Source organism: Topomyia yanbarensis, chromosome 3 (genome assembly GCF_030247195.1).
Source record: "Topomyia yanbarensis strain Yona2022 chromosome 3, ASM3024719v1, whole genome shotgun sequence".
Classification (NCBI taxonomy): domain Eukaryota; kingdom Metazoa; phylum Arthropoda; class Insecta; order Diptera; family Culicidae; genus Topomyia; species Topomyia yanbarensis.
Window position 1 is genome coordinate 44,383,743 of NC_080672.1, and position 14,765 is coordinate 44,398,507.

Sequence of the window (14,765 nt, forward strand, 5' to 3'; positions counted from 1 at the left end):
AATAAGCTTTCCCGATATGCATCCACGGTTTCACCACAAGGATTCTATCACTACCGACGACACTTTGGGAGAACAAAATGTTTGTCAATTGTCACCGCACGACCGAGAATCACAAATTATGAGTCAATTGATCAATAACTGCAGCTTAGGCGAGGGTACAAACTCTATTCTAAATGAAAAATCACTGAATATACACAAAAAAACGATCCAAAATACGCGAACAAAAATAAACAAACTGATTCACAACAGTGTTACCAGAAAAAATATTATTCACCATTCGAACTTCTTTGTCCACGCAGGCAAGGAATTCCTCATATTTCATGATGTGGTTAATCCTCCGGAAGTCGCGCTTATGGCCCACTGAACGAGCAGCCGCTGGTGCCCTAAGACGATTTTGCTAGATTTTCAGAGCAGCGTGCACTCAGTGCACTAGCGCGACTGCCGGAAGGTTAAGATTATTTTCATTATTTTTTCTTAAATATTTCGTTTACGATTTCTTAAATATTTCAAATATTACGATTGTCTTCCGCAACTCTTTACTTCGGGATTATTTTATGTGAGTAGATGCAAAACATCATTGACAGATGGACGACCATTGCTGCTATAGATGTCTATCACTGAAGTATTTCATGATCCACACAATGCGGACAACATTCGGAAACATATATTTGTTGCCATTTGAACTATCATTCAATATTGGGAGTTCCTATGTACTAGAATCACTCACGATATAAACCACAACAACTCGTTTTATTTTGTTTTGCGGTGAATTGAGCTAGCTGGAATCGGAAGCAGCGATATGCCATTAATTTTTTTCAATGTGAGCAGTACAACGTTGCTGATGTGAATCCTCGAAATCAATCGATATTCTACGGATCCTCTAGAGATTCATTTATTTTTAATACGCGTTCACGGAAAAAAATCCATTCATGAATTCATGAAAACTAGATCGCGATTTCGAGACCTGAAGGATTTACGGAAACCGTGACCCGTGACCGTGAAATTATGACCTCGTATTCATGAAACTATTTGTGTTTCCAAAAAACTAGTTGGCGTCGAATATACACATGGCGTTACATTCGAACGTTTGGTAGGGTTTCTGTGGTCGGTCCCTAGACATGTTTAGTTTTTGTTGAGATCCTTGTTTACAATTTGGGAATACACAGCCGACAGTTAAACGGTGTTCATGATTGCAGGAGCTTATTTGCGAATTTTGTGATTTCTCATCAAGTTACCGTGATATTTGATTCATGATTCTGCTATCGGATTTTCCTGTCAGGGTAGTGTGATTTATGTTGATAATTACAGGATCGTCGTCCCGATTTTCGTAATTTCTATTTCGTGGTATTTTAGTCATGAGTAGAGTGATTCCTGTTCATGATTTCAAGGTAGTAGTCACGATTTTTGTTTGAGTAAAGCTGTTCGCACACGAGGCGACAGAACACTATCCACAAAAAATTCAGTATGGATTTTTTTCCACCTATTCCAACGCTGTTGCTGTTGCCGCTTTGGAAGAGGTAGACCAAAATCCATGGTGAATATTTTTTGTGGCGTGTGTCCTGTCGCCTTGTGTGCGTATAGCTTAATGTCATTTATATTCATGACTACAGGATCGTTGTCACGATTTTCATAATTTCTATTCACGTTATCGTGACATTTTAGTCACTAGTAGAGTGATTTATGTTCATGAATTCAGGATCTTGGGCTCGATTTTTGATATTTTATTCACGAGTAATTGTTTTATAATCATGATTTCAAGATCATAGCCAAGATTTTCGTAATTTTTATTCACGTTATCTTGACATTTTTGTCACGAGTAAAGTGATTTGTGTTTATGAATTTTAGTCACGATTTTTGATATTTTAGTAAAGAATAGTATAATGTATGTTCTTGATTTTAGGATCTTAGTCACGGTTTTCATAATTTATTTGCACTTTATCATAATATTTTATTCCACAGCTTAATTTCGAATTTGACACGTAGAGTGATATGACTGATATTCATGACATCAGCAGTTTTATTATGATATCCATTTTTACACTTGGAGCATCGCGGCAATATATACAGGAACATAAATGTGTGACCAATAATCGGTATCTTGTTCCATGAACAATATCACAAACACGATTTGTGGCTCTATAATGTGTTTTTGGTGCTCAGCGGAGTTTTCTTTTTCTGTCAAGACATCACATTATCAAATGAATAACGATGTTCTAGGTCCTAATATTTTCTTATATCTACTGCTCATGTCTCTTGCTGGTCGCTGGCAGCTGGACATATGACATTTCATGGAATAATGCATGGAACAAAAATGGTTCTACGAATGATAATCTAGATTTTGTGACATAGTTCCCGAGAAAATTTCATGACCATATTGCATGAAATTTAAAATGATTAGGGATATCTTATAAATATCACAAGCACGAAGGTAGATCCTAGGTCAAGTACTAGGAATCATGAACAAGCTTACAAACCAATGAATAATAATTCATGATTTTAAGAAATATTTTAAGTGCACGAATGGTTTCATGACAATTGTACCAGGAACCAGTTCACAAATACATGAATAATATTTCATGATTTCGTGACCTATTTCACGACCATGAATGGTAAGTCGGGACTATCATACTAGGAATCATGAACCAATTCACGAATACATGACCAATATTCTATGAATTCGTGAACTATTTCTCGAGCATGAATGGTATGTTGTAAGCATTATACTAGGAACCATGAACCAGTTCACGAATACGTGAAAAATATTTTAAGATTTGGCTTTTAGTTCATGAATTCTACTCTATGATTTTGTGAATTATTTCATGACCATGGTAAATCATGGCTTTTATACTAGGATTCATGAGCCAGTTCACGAATACATGAATAATATTTGATGATATTGTGAACTTTTTCTCGAGCACGGATATTGGATCGTAACTAATATATTAAGAATCATGAATTAGTTCACGAGGATTGTATGGATTCATTAATAAAATTCCGAGTTTCGTGAAATAATTAATAAGAAAGTATCTAGAATGTCTTGATTTTGTGAACTAATGTTCCTAAATCTATGAATAACTTCATAAGTCAACCTTTCACACTTAATTTTTTTCTGCCGAATCTCTTTTTTAAAGAAATCTTAACAGCTCATATTCAGCAAACACTATTTTTTGCTGAGATCTCAGTAAAAGTGACGTTTGAGTGCTGAGACCAGGAAACTATTTCACCGAAAATGAGCAAACTAATCTCACTTGACTGAGATAGCAGTTTCTAAATTTACTGACTATACAACTGTTGGGAAATTACCGAGCCGAATTGATTGTGTTGGTTTTATGAATAATTTTCTTAAAGTTGTGTACTAGTTCACGTACAGAAAATCGATTTGCTAAAGACATGACAAAAACAAATATTCCCCCTAATAAAAGCGTTACGCGGGCGTTACTGAAGAGAAATTGAACATAATTATAGAAGCCATGGTTTTTGTTCATGGTCCTGTTTTCGTAACGTAAAAACGTGCAGCATACATGGGACTTTATTCACGACTTTGTAAACATTTTTTGCCGTGTGTTATTTGTTGTTGGGGTTGTGTACTCGTAAAATGTGGCCTGCAATCTGAACTATGTACAACTCATAAATAATAACAATCTTCTTACTTACCTAGCTGATATTTTCACCAATCGAAAGATAAAATATTCAAAACCTTCTTTGCTAGGTAAAGCTTGTTAAAAATTTGCTTTCAAGCTGAAACATCAAAATGACTCGAATCTATACATATAGGAGGCACAGCTTATTTGAAAATATTTGTATTAAAGACAACAATAACTAATTAATTATGCTTTTCATTGAATGTGAAAGGGTCCTTCGAAACGTTGCACTATGGAGAATCGTATGACCAAAAAACGATAACTACATCGACTTCAATTTAAGTCAATTTTATACTGAGTGATTAAATATAGGACTGACTGAGAAGATTTGATCCCCTTTTCTATTTTTCAATCTAACTCCGCGAAATGATAAAAAAGTTATATATTTTTTGTAGTGTTATATAGTTTCTTGAGATGACTAATAATTACAAACGATTGCATGAAAATATTACTCTCGACAAAAACTATGAGATTTCTGGAAAACAACAAACAAACGGAAAATGCTTAGAGTAGTGGACACTCGCTCCTTAATTTGAGGACACTAGATTTGAATGGTAATGAGCCTAATTTCGCCTTGTTTCTATTACCACCCAAACCATTTAAAACCTTTGGATGGAGCAACGTCTACCATCTTTGCTCAACGCATTGGCTCTCATGGTAGTGCAAATGGTAGTATAATTGGGGCACTCGATTCGAGTTTTCGCTGCGCATAGTCGGAATAATTTCACCATTCTTAAGCTAATTTTTGTTATTATATTGGCTCTTAAGAACAAAGCTCAAACGCTGAATAAATGAAATTACTAATTAATGAAGTAGTGTGCACTAGAGTGACAGGAAAAAATTACCCCTATCGGCCCATGCCTGAGTGGATTCCTAGTCCCACCAGGAGTACTTGCTCCAAATTTGAAGCAAATCGGACAAGTCTAGCTACCGGACCAACGTGCCTGAAGTTTGTATGGGATATTTCGACAATTTATATGGAGAAAACCCACTAACTCGCCAAATTTTCGCCGCTATGTGGCACTGTATACATTGTTTTATCACTGTAAGTGAAAATAAAAAAGATAATTTAATTGCCTACAACTTTGTCGAAGACTGCTAGTGACTCCGGCTTTGTTAAAAGAAGTTATTAAATTTTTAACGAAGTGATGTCTGAGTCAGTTTTTCATGGGGCCTAGCGGTGCATGGTTGTGGATCAGTACTTGATCCGCACAAACTAAACATTTTTGTGTAATAATGGTTAGGTTTAGGTAAATAGTATGTTCAGAAGATTTATAGTAAGTAATACGAGTCATGTTTTGGTTAGATAATATTAGTTCCACATTTTACCGCATAGAGGGAGCCAACACAAACTTTTCAACGGAAAGAGATAGAGATTAGGTGTCTTCCACAAAGTTGAAGATCAAGCATTTTTAAATAACTCTTCCGAACATCTTGATATTCTATCTCACTTCTATGAAAACTTAGTGTTGGCGCCCTCTATGCGGTCACAGGTGGAACTAAAATTTTGTAATCAAAATATAACTCCTATTATGTACTACAATTCTTGTGAATATACTATTCAGCTAAATCTAACCATCATCTCACCACAAATGTATAGTTGGTGGGAATCGAGTACTAATACATAACCATGCATTGCTAGGCCCCATGCAAAACTGACTCAGACATCACTTCGTTAGAAATTTAATAACTTCTTTTAGCAAAGCCGGATTTACTAGCAGTCTTCGACAAAGCTGTAGGCAATTAAATTATCTTTCTTATTTTCACTTACAGTGATAAAACGATGCATACAGTGCCGCCTAGCGGCGAAAATACGAGTTAGTGTTTTTTCTCCATGTAATTTGTCGAAAAATCCCATACAAACTACAGGAACGTTGGTCCGGTAGCTAGACTTGTCCGATTTGCTTCAAATTTGGAGCAAGTACTCCTAGTGGGACTAGGAATCGACTCAAGAATGGGCCGAATAAGTTTTCATAAATTCATCATTTTTCTGGGCACCCTAGGGCACCTTAGGGCCAAAATAGACACTTTACCCTATTTTATATTATAAATGGGTTTCGGTATTGATTAGATGGTTGTGTTTAGCTATTGTTATTTTTGTTACTAAATATTACGCATTTCTCACCTGACTTTTTTATACGAATTCCCGAAAAATCCGAACATTTATTTGAAAGCTGTGGTTGAGGAACGTCAAATGTGGGATGCATGGTAGCTACTTACTCTGTAGTAAACAATTATAATTAAGTTTCTGCATGATGAAGCGTTCATTTTCGATAAATAATTTTTGTTATATTCTGGCAACAGTTGTTTTGTTGTGAACTTTGCTATGTTCAGTGGTGTGTGGCAAAACGGATCAAATCTCAACGAATTTATAGGATCGAGTTAACCCATAGCAGCTTTTAACAAACTTTAGTAAAACTATTGTTGAACAACAAAATCAGCTCGAACATACCGTGTTCATATACTTGACATTCTCATCGAATGCTGTATTTAAAAGTATGTAGGATGTATTGGATGATTTTGTCAATTCAATAAAACGTATAAAATTTAGAAATTAAATTGTCTGCAGCTCTTGAGATTTTTTTTAAATGCCTGAAAATTTGGTCCTATTGATAACTTTGATAACTAAAATATTGCATTGCAGTGAAAAGAACTTTGAGCATGAGCATGAGCATTAGCATGAGCATGATGACCGCACAATTCGTAGTTGCTTGACCAGAACAAGCGAAATTGCACAGAGAATCAAAGAATGGAGCCTGGGAGTAGCTATCCATTCTCAATGTGCACGTTTCGAAAGTTCTATACTTTGAAATGCCAATAACGATTGTCGCTTTTTCATAAACTGAAGTTTAAAATTTTGGTGCATATTTCCAAACAAAGCCCACCGTTTAGAGCTCTTTGCAATCAATATAATTAGTTTATCGTGTAAGTCACACCCGTATTTCGTTGCCCAAGTTTAATTATCTTAGCATGTTTATAATACTCATATTTCAATTGTACGTGTTATGGAGAATTCAACTCATTTGTTCCGTTCCGTGCCGATAGTAGACGGTATTTAGAGTGCTAAACTCCAACAACAGAAACCTTTACTACAGGGTGGCAATAAATAAGCGTATACAACATTTTATGGTAACAAAATTGTATTGTGAGTGAAACGAAAAACTGGAGGCAAAATATAATATGATATAATGAATAAGTAAAAAATAATCAATCAGTTTCCCTGTGGCGACAGATTAGCACGAATACACAATTTCAATCACACTTCACGAAATTTTCGGCTATGGGCCGCAGCTCCTTCACTGTTAATCGATGTCATTCCCGACACAAAGTTGGCATCGAAGAGATCAAACTTTGATGACGTGTTGCACAGACACTTGTTTCCAAAATCGACCACATGTTTAAATCTACGACATTAAGATCCGATCAATCTACTGGTTATGCTTAAGATGTGATGAAATTTGAAAATGAGCTTTAAACCAATCTTGAGTTATCTGTCAGTGGTTTGTAAAAAACCTGCATTCGAATTAACAGCCTAAAGTGTATTCTACTTCACACTGATTGTGCCTCTGACATTACCTGTCCATCTTTTTCTCGAGATAAGAAAAGAAACGCATTTTTTCATACTGTTCATAATGCCCATGTATAAAGATGATACTGATAGTTATAGTTCACTCAAGCTGTTGGAGATCTACATTTTGCCTTTCTCATATAGAAAGGTTATGCAATCACTCTGAAAAACGTCAACCTAATCCCGGCCCGGAGGGCCGAGTGTCATATCCCATTCGACTCAGTTCGTCGAGATCGGAAAAAGTCTGTATGTGTGTGTATGTATGTATGTGTGTGTGTATGTGTGTGTGTGTATGTGTGTGTATGTGTGTGTGTGTATGTGTGTGTGTGTATGTATGTGCGTATGTGTCAAATAATGTCACTCATTTTTCTCAGAGATGGCTGGACCGATTTGCCCAAACTTAGTCTCAAATGAAAGGTGCAACCTTCCCATCGGCTGCTATTGAATTTTGGATCGATCGGAATTCTGGTTCCGGAATTACGGGTTTCAGAGTGCGGCCACACAGAAATTTCTCATATAAACTATAGGAAAAATTAAAAATAGAATTTTTATTTTTGATGCTAAATGTGTTCAAGGTGCATGAAACGTCGAGATTTGATGCAAACTCGAAAAAAAAATTTGACTACGATTCACTTTTTTGGATTTTGGCACATTTTTGCCTTTCTCATATAGAAAGGTTATGCAATCACTCTGAAAAACGTCAACCTAATCCCGGCCCCTAATTTTTTTTTCGACTCGTTTAGGGTTTCTGGATTTTAACAGGGGCGTAGTTGATGGTTTACGGAGAGGGGTTACACCCCCCCCCCCTCTACTGTTCGCGCCCCTCCTTTAAAAATTTCCTTAAATCACCCCTCAGACCACCACCCCATCCAGCCCTCATACCCCTCCCTTTCAACCCCATCATCTTTAAACCACCACTGTATCACAAAGCATACCAATTTAAGCTGGGGAGTCGTTCGTTCATGGGACTTTCGCCCTCTTCACATACCCAGCCCCGCATGACAAAATGAGTTAGCAAGCAGATAACATTGATCTAATGATGATTAGGCTAATGGAGTATGATATTTTTTTGTTTCAAGTGTTTCACCGTCGACACGTAGCTCATCAAGTTCGTGGCTGGCATGCCATTGTGTATAAGTGCAAAGTGTACTAAGAATGTAATGGACATTTCCACAATAATGTTGAACATAAAAAGCCTCCGTGTCATAGTTTAGAGAAATGAGAAAGGCACAATTGCACCGCTAGGTGGATTAAAACAGGTTTTTTAAGAAAAGTATTTGGTATATTCTGCACAAGAAAATATTGAGCACATACTTCATAGATAAAGCTGCCCATTTCGAGTGCATAATATTTTCGATTACAGTGTGTATTCGTTGGAATATACAAAAGCGACTAAAAGTGTTCCTCCTACCTAGCAGCCACTCCTTCTGAACCTACTAGTCTAACATGTAACCGCTGCAAGTAAGAGTTATTTGATAGGTCACAGAAATAAATAAACAATCAAAGAAGCTAACTTCATCGAAAAAACAAACAACGTCCGTCACCACTGTCACTATCTCAACGTCAGATTCTATTCGAAAAGTTTCGTTAAAGATGTTCCCACCGTTCGAAATCAGAGTTTTTGTATCGAGCCCTGACACTGCGTCAGATAGCTACATCATCTCTATGCACTTTAAAACATTCAAATCTAGTTGCCGGTTTTCAATTCTCGGCGCTTTCGCTGGAGTAGAATAATTCTCGGGAAAATTTTCATTAGGTCGTATCATTGAGAAACTCTCTTTGTTTACTTACTTTTCCGATTATAACGGTGTCACTATACAATTTCCCATTTATGTTAAAACACATATCGTAAGACTACAGTTTTGACTAGCATATTATGCAAAAACCGCAGGAATGAATTTTAAAGTGGCCGATTTAATTGAAGAAGACAAAGTAAACAAAAAAAAATCTCTTATTGTTAATTACGACTCACTGAAAATTTACCCCAGAATTGTCATATCCAACCTTTGGTAAATCATTGAGATTTTTCAACGCATGGTGATTGGAGTGACAATTCAAATAATAATTCCAAAGAACTCCGGAGTTCCAAAACTACGAAAAAATATATTGATTCTACCCGATGTGTGTTGATCTGACATTGCTCAAAGGCATAATAGTTTTACTAGTGTTAGTAAACTGTATAATAAGATAGAGAAAAAACGGCCCCACACAAGAAATAAGTTCCGAAGAAACCATTCCGAACAACAGTTGCAATCAAGCTGAGCTCGTTTCTATTCAACTCGAAGCACAAATTTAAATTCCAACGAGGACAAAGAAAACAACCCAAACAAGAACACAATGCCGAGCAAACTTTAGCGCATGTGACCCAAAAATAAAAACTGCTCACCGAATCCGTTTTCCAGTCGTGAAAAATTAGTTCTTTTCACTTTCGCACAACAGTCGCTGTTTGAATCCCGGCCAGCATGGCAACTGTGACAAGAAAAGGAAAACCAACCGAAAAGAACTAACCCGGAGAAAAACTTTACCCGGCCCACATACTGTGCCTGTCTGGTTTTAGTAGTAGAATCACGTTTCGAACATGCACTACCCGTTTTCAAATAGCAGAAGTTAAACAGACCTCCCGCAGGGTAAGATACTCGTACGTATCGAACCTCTTACAGCGCTTCCATATACACGGGTGGGATACGACCTGTGGCCGTGATAATGACTATGGAAAAAGTTTTGGTCCTCAAACAGTCCCAGAATTATAACTTTAAGCGTGAGGGCAAAAGTTAGTCTGTCACCTACACGGTCACCAAGAACTAACTACACAGCCGTTTGATCCCGGATAATCAGCTTGCTTATCGATGTCAACCTTGCAAATTGCTCTCAGACCACTACTACTACTACTACTTCTACCGACGAACTTGAGATTGGATAAGTGTTTATCGAAAAAGCGATGATAGGAACTCTTTAATCAATGATTAAATAGAGCACCACATCAACCTGCCATTGTCAACAAAGTTTCTGCTTGACACTTAATTACGTTTTTCCTTTCTCGCCCGCAGGCACAACGACCTCCCCCTCGCATTATCCGGACAGCAACTTCTTGGAGGAAGACAAATACTCGCCCGGTTTCCTGACGCTAGGACAAAAGTACAGCATAGCCATCGGGTCAACGGTGGTGCTGCCGTGCAAAATTAATGAGACAGGTAAGTGAAATTATTCTTTCCCATCAAAAACCTCTACCTGACCGGACTGCAGTCGAACCACCACCGATGCGGCGGCGGGCACGTTGATGGGTCTTGATAGCGGCCAGTGCCTTCCTCCATTATCCCCCGTCCAGACATGAAAGACTACAATCTGCAATCTGCTTCAACAGCCATAAATCAGTTCATTATTCTTTTCGTTCTATCCAAACAGAAAATTCCAGTCACTACGTGCTGGCCTGGAAGCGGGACATAGCCGTGCTCACGGCGGGGACGGTCAAAGTCACCGTGAATCCCCGGATACGGCTCATGCCGGTGCAGGGACAGGCCGATTCGCACGGTACCCTGTCGACCGGGTACAATCTGGAAATTCGGGACGTTCGGGTGAGCGACGCCGGTGACTACATCTGCCAGATAGGTTCGATGGAGCCGAAAGAGATTGTGCACACGCTGGAGGTGCTCGTTCCGCCCAAGATTGATTACGTCTCGCCGGTGAACAAACTGGACGTACACAAGGGTACCCAGGTGCGGCTGGAGTGCCGAGGGTCCGGCAATCCTGCGCCGAAAATCATCTGGTCCAGGAGGGTAAGTTGCATTTGTTGACGCGTAGTTTATAACCTGCATGCCACCGACTGGTGTATATTTCCACTACCAAATTAGATTTATCAGTTTTTCGTCGCTCTAAAACCCTTTGTTTACTAGGAGCAGGCATTGCATTTATCACTCATATGAGTCAATGTGCCCGGATAATTTATTACTTTGACAATTAAAACTTACATTTTGTTTTCACCACTCACTCATCTTCTCCGAAGAAATAAAACGCGCTATTTCTCCGTATAAATGAATCCACTGAAGAATGAATTAATGAGTTTATCACTGTATCCCTTTTGTGTTCGCTGCCTTGCCGGTGCTCATCAAAAACATAATAAAATAAGTCTATTCTTCGGTGTTGTCGGTTTTCTTGGTAATGGAGTACATATTTTGACACCTTTGTTTATTTCACCGAATATTAAAAATTATCACCGTGCCCGGTGAGAAGAGGAATAATCAGTAATATTTTATTACGCTATTTGTGGAGACGAAGAATTTTTCGACTTATCTAATCCTGGAAAAGTTGGACATTAGACTCCTCGAGTGAGTGAGTCAATGCTACAATGCTTGACTAGGAGCAGAAGCGATCATATTGTTTGTAAATTTAAAGACGACGTTCCATACTAAAGATTCGGTTCCAGCCTAAAATCATTTGCTAGAGTGCCATTTGGTTGACTGGGCTTTTCATCCAATTGCGGAGTGGTCGAATGCTATGTAGCCGAAATGATCGTTTAACCGGAGACGATTATGACATTTGCCCGAATGCCATTTACCCGAATGTCATATGACCGAATTTCATATGGCCAAGGATAGTTCTAATGATATTTTATATTTTGTTTTGCTTTGAAGCTGCCCAATTTTTACATTCCAATGCCTAATTAAATAATCCTAGAATACTTGAAGGTGTTCAATTCCATGGAAATAATGTTCGAACAAAGTCTAAATTTCACGTTTTTTTTGCTCTCGTCTTTGTTATACTGCGCTTCCGTCAACGTTATGTCGGTAACACTTCTCAATCGGGGAGCCTTCGAAACTCGCGTTTCGGTTCATTTATTTACAGCGGTTTCCAACATCCTCCCGCCCGTGTACCTCTGGAGATCCATCTTCCACGTTCGCCTTACGGTCCGACCGAACATCCAACCGTGGTAGCTCCGGACTTGTCCATCTTTTCCCGCTAACATTTTGATGATCCGTCCTCTTAGCCACCCGTTGCGTTTATTCTCATCGACTACATACACAATATCTCCGGGTTCCGAAGGTTTAATCGGTTGGAACCACTTGGTGCTTCTGGTCAATGTCGACAGATACTCACGAACCCCTTACTCCAGCATTGGTCCACTAAGTACCGGGACAACTTCTAGCTGTCCCGGAGTGTTGTTGCTTCAGTTGCGAACGCTGTTCTTGGTTGGACGACATCTTGAGCACCGTAAAGCAAGAAGTGGTTGAATGTAAAGGACTCCTGGTCGACGTCGTCTAGCGGAACATAAGTTAGATGTCACGAGTTGACCATCGCTTCCGCGTCCAGCACAACGGTTTCTAGTACCTCGTCAGTAGGATGACGAGAATACCTGCTTGTTCTCGCAGTCGTGAACGCTTCTGATCAGATCTCGTGGATGTTCTGGATCTGTTCTGATAGTAGATTACCCTTGAAACACGTACCGTAGTCGGGGTAGAATGCTGCTGCATACGGATGATAATGGTAGCTGTCGGATCTGATCCAGGCCGCTGCAGGGTCCGTCCAGATATATCGCAACTCCATCGGGAGATTCAACGCTGCACATATTTCATCGTTCAAGCGACAACCTTATACGCTAGCCTGCAATTCGAACCGCGCAATAGACTGCGGCCTCTAATGGTGCTACCTTAGTTTTTGCAACTACCAAAATACAGCGAACCAACTCAGCTTGAACGATTCGAAGGAAAACCACACACGCATATGCAAACTCACTCGCATTGATGAAAAGATGAAACTGAATACTAGTGGGTAGGTTACTGCTTGCTTCATCGAATAAACAGCGAGGATCTTCGATCTCAGTTGGCGAGTTTAATCCCTTCATATTTCGTGTAATTCAGTCGCAATTTCATCGCCCCAATCTATACCAATTCCTCAGATATGCTGCATCAGCATCTTTCCGTGAACCACAAAACTGTCGATAAATCCTTTACGGGTCGAACAACGACATCATCGACCATAGTACCTGCCGTTGAAGTGTCGAGCGTAAACAGATGGGTTTCCATACAATTCCCAATACACGTTCGGCGTATGTGGAAACGTCCAGGTTTAGAGACTTTTTCTGAAAATTCTGAGTTTCACCAAGTTGCTGTAGCACTTCCTGCGAGTTTGACAAGAAGTTTCTGATTTCGATACATCCCTGCGCGTGCACATTCTTCTCTTCCGTCATCAACTCTACCGCCTCTTCAATATTATCCACACTGTCCAGGAAATCGTTCACGTAATGAGCGTTGATAATGGCTTAGACTACTCGAGGATCTTGCTGCACGCATTCTTATGCCTTGTTCTTTACGAACTGTGGTGAACATGGAGAGCATGTCACACTGAAGGTACTCATCACGTAGATCTACGGCAATGCACACGAACCAGAAATCTCTGCGAATGTTTGTCCAGTGCGATGATACGAATTTGGTGGAACATCTCCGAATGTTTCCACATACTGCGACCGCTCTTTGCCGGAAACGTAACAGAACAATAAACAATGATGCCAGCATGTCTGGTCCTTTCAGAAGCATGTCGTTGAGAAAAATGCCATGCACTCGTGCCGCAGCGTTTCAGATAAGAGGAACTTTCTCCTGCTTCTGTAGATTCCGCACTTCCCCCAGCGATAGGTACCATACCAGATTAGTATTGCACGATTCTAGCTCCTCCTGGGTGATTTTGTGCATATACCCTTTCACCTCATACTCCTTGATCAACTGCATCACTCGCTCTCGCTGATCCGAATGTTTGTCAAGTCGTTTTTCCAGCGACTATAACCTACGCGAAGCTAGAGGATAGCTGTTTAGAAAGGACGATTGATCATATTTCCAAAGCATCCCAGTCTCGAAACCGTCAGTTGTTCTGCGTGTCGTATGTTCTATAATGTCGCGTACGCCAATGTCATCTGCGGGCTCGATTGGAGTTAATACTGTAGCTTCTTCGATTTTAAAATACCGCTTCATCAACTCGTGCGGCTCACGGCTCCCCATCTGCTCCTCCGTGTGAACGTGTATCTCCAGTTTCCACAGTTCCACTGGTTCATTTGTTCCCCTCCCGAGCAAACAAAAAGCCCATAATGCCCCCATGCTCATGGTAGTGTTTGGTGTGGGTTCAACCCATAAAACACCATCACCATGGTCCGAAAGATCCCATTTAAAAACCATGTTCTGGTGTATTTAGTGGTTTTTGAGACCATTTCATAGTGTTTTGATGGTTGTAAAAGTTAGCGCGGACCATATTCATGGTATTTTTATGGGGTTGTATGGTGTTTGAACCCACGAGAGTTTGCTCAGGCTTCCCGCACATGTAAGATTCCCATTATAATTCTGGGGACCGCGTCCACATAACTGCGCAGCGGAAATCCCCGCAAATGGGGATACAACTTCTATAATTCATCGTACTGAAACGACTGCCCTTGAATGTTGAGCTTCTGCACCGTTCGCACATTGTTCGACTTAAACTCCTAAGCCCACTACCAGGTATATCTTCCGATATCCATTGGGATTATTTCTCTTCCCCGGTGATATTTCCAGTCCACCCAAGCCAAAGAGCTGGCCCTTCGA

The 14,765-nt window shown here is 39.5% G+C and overlaps 1 protein-coding gene across 1 annotated transcript in view; it reads left to right on the top strand.

Annotated features, from left to right (window-relative positions):
• LOC131692337 (protein amalgam-like) overlaps nucleotides 1–14,765 on the top strand; it is a 402,252-nt gene that overhangs the window by 349,471 nt on the left and 38,016 nt on the right. The window contains exons 2-3 of the mRNA XM_058979317.1: nucleotides 10,257–10,400; nucleotides 10,612–10,982. Of these exons, the coding sequence (XP_058835300.1) occupies nucleotides 10,257–10,400; nucleotides 10,612–10,982 (515 nt within the window). The remainder of the gene's footprint in view (nucleotides 1–10,256; nucleotides 10,401–10,611; nucleotides 10,983–14,765) is intronic.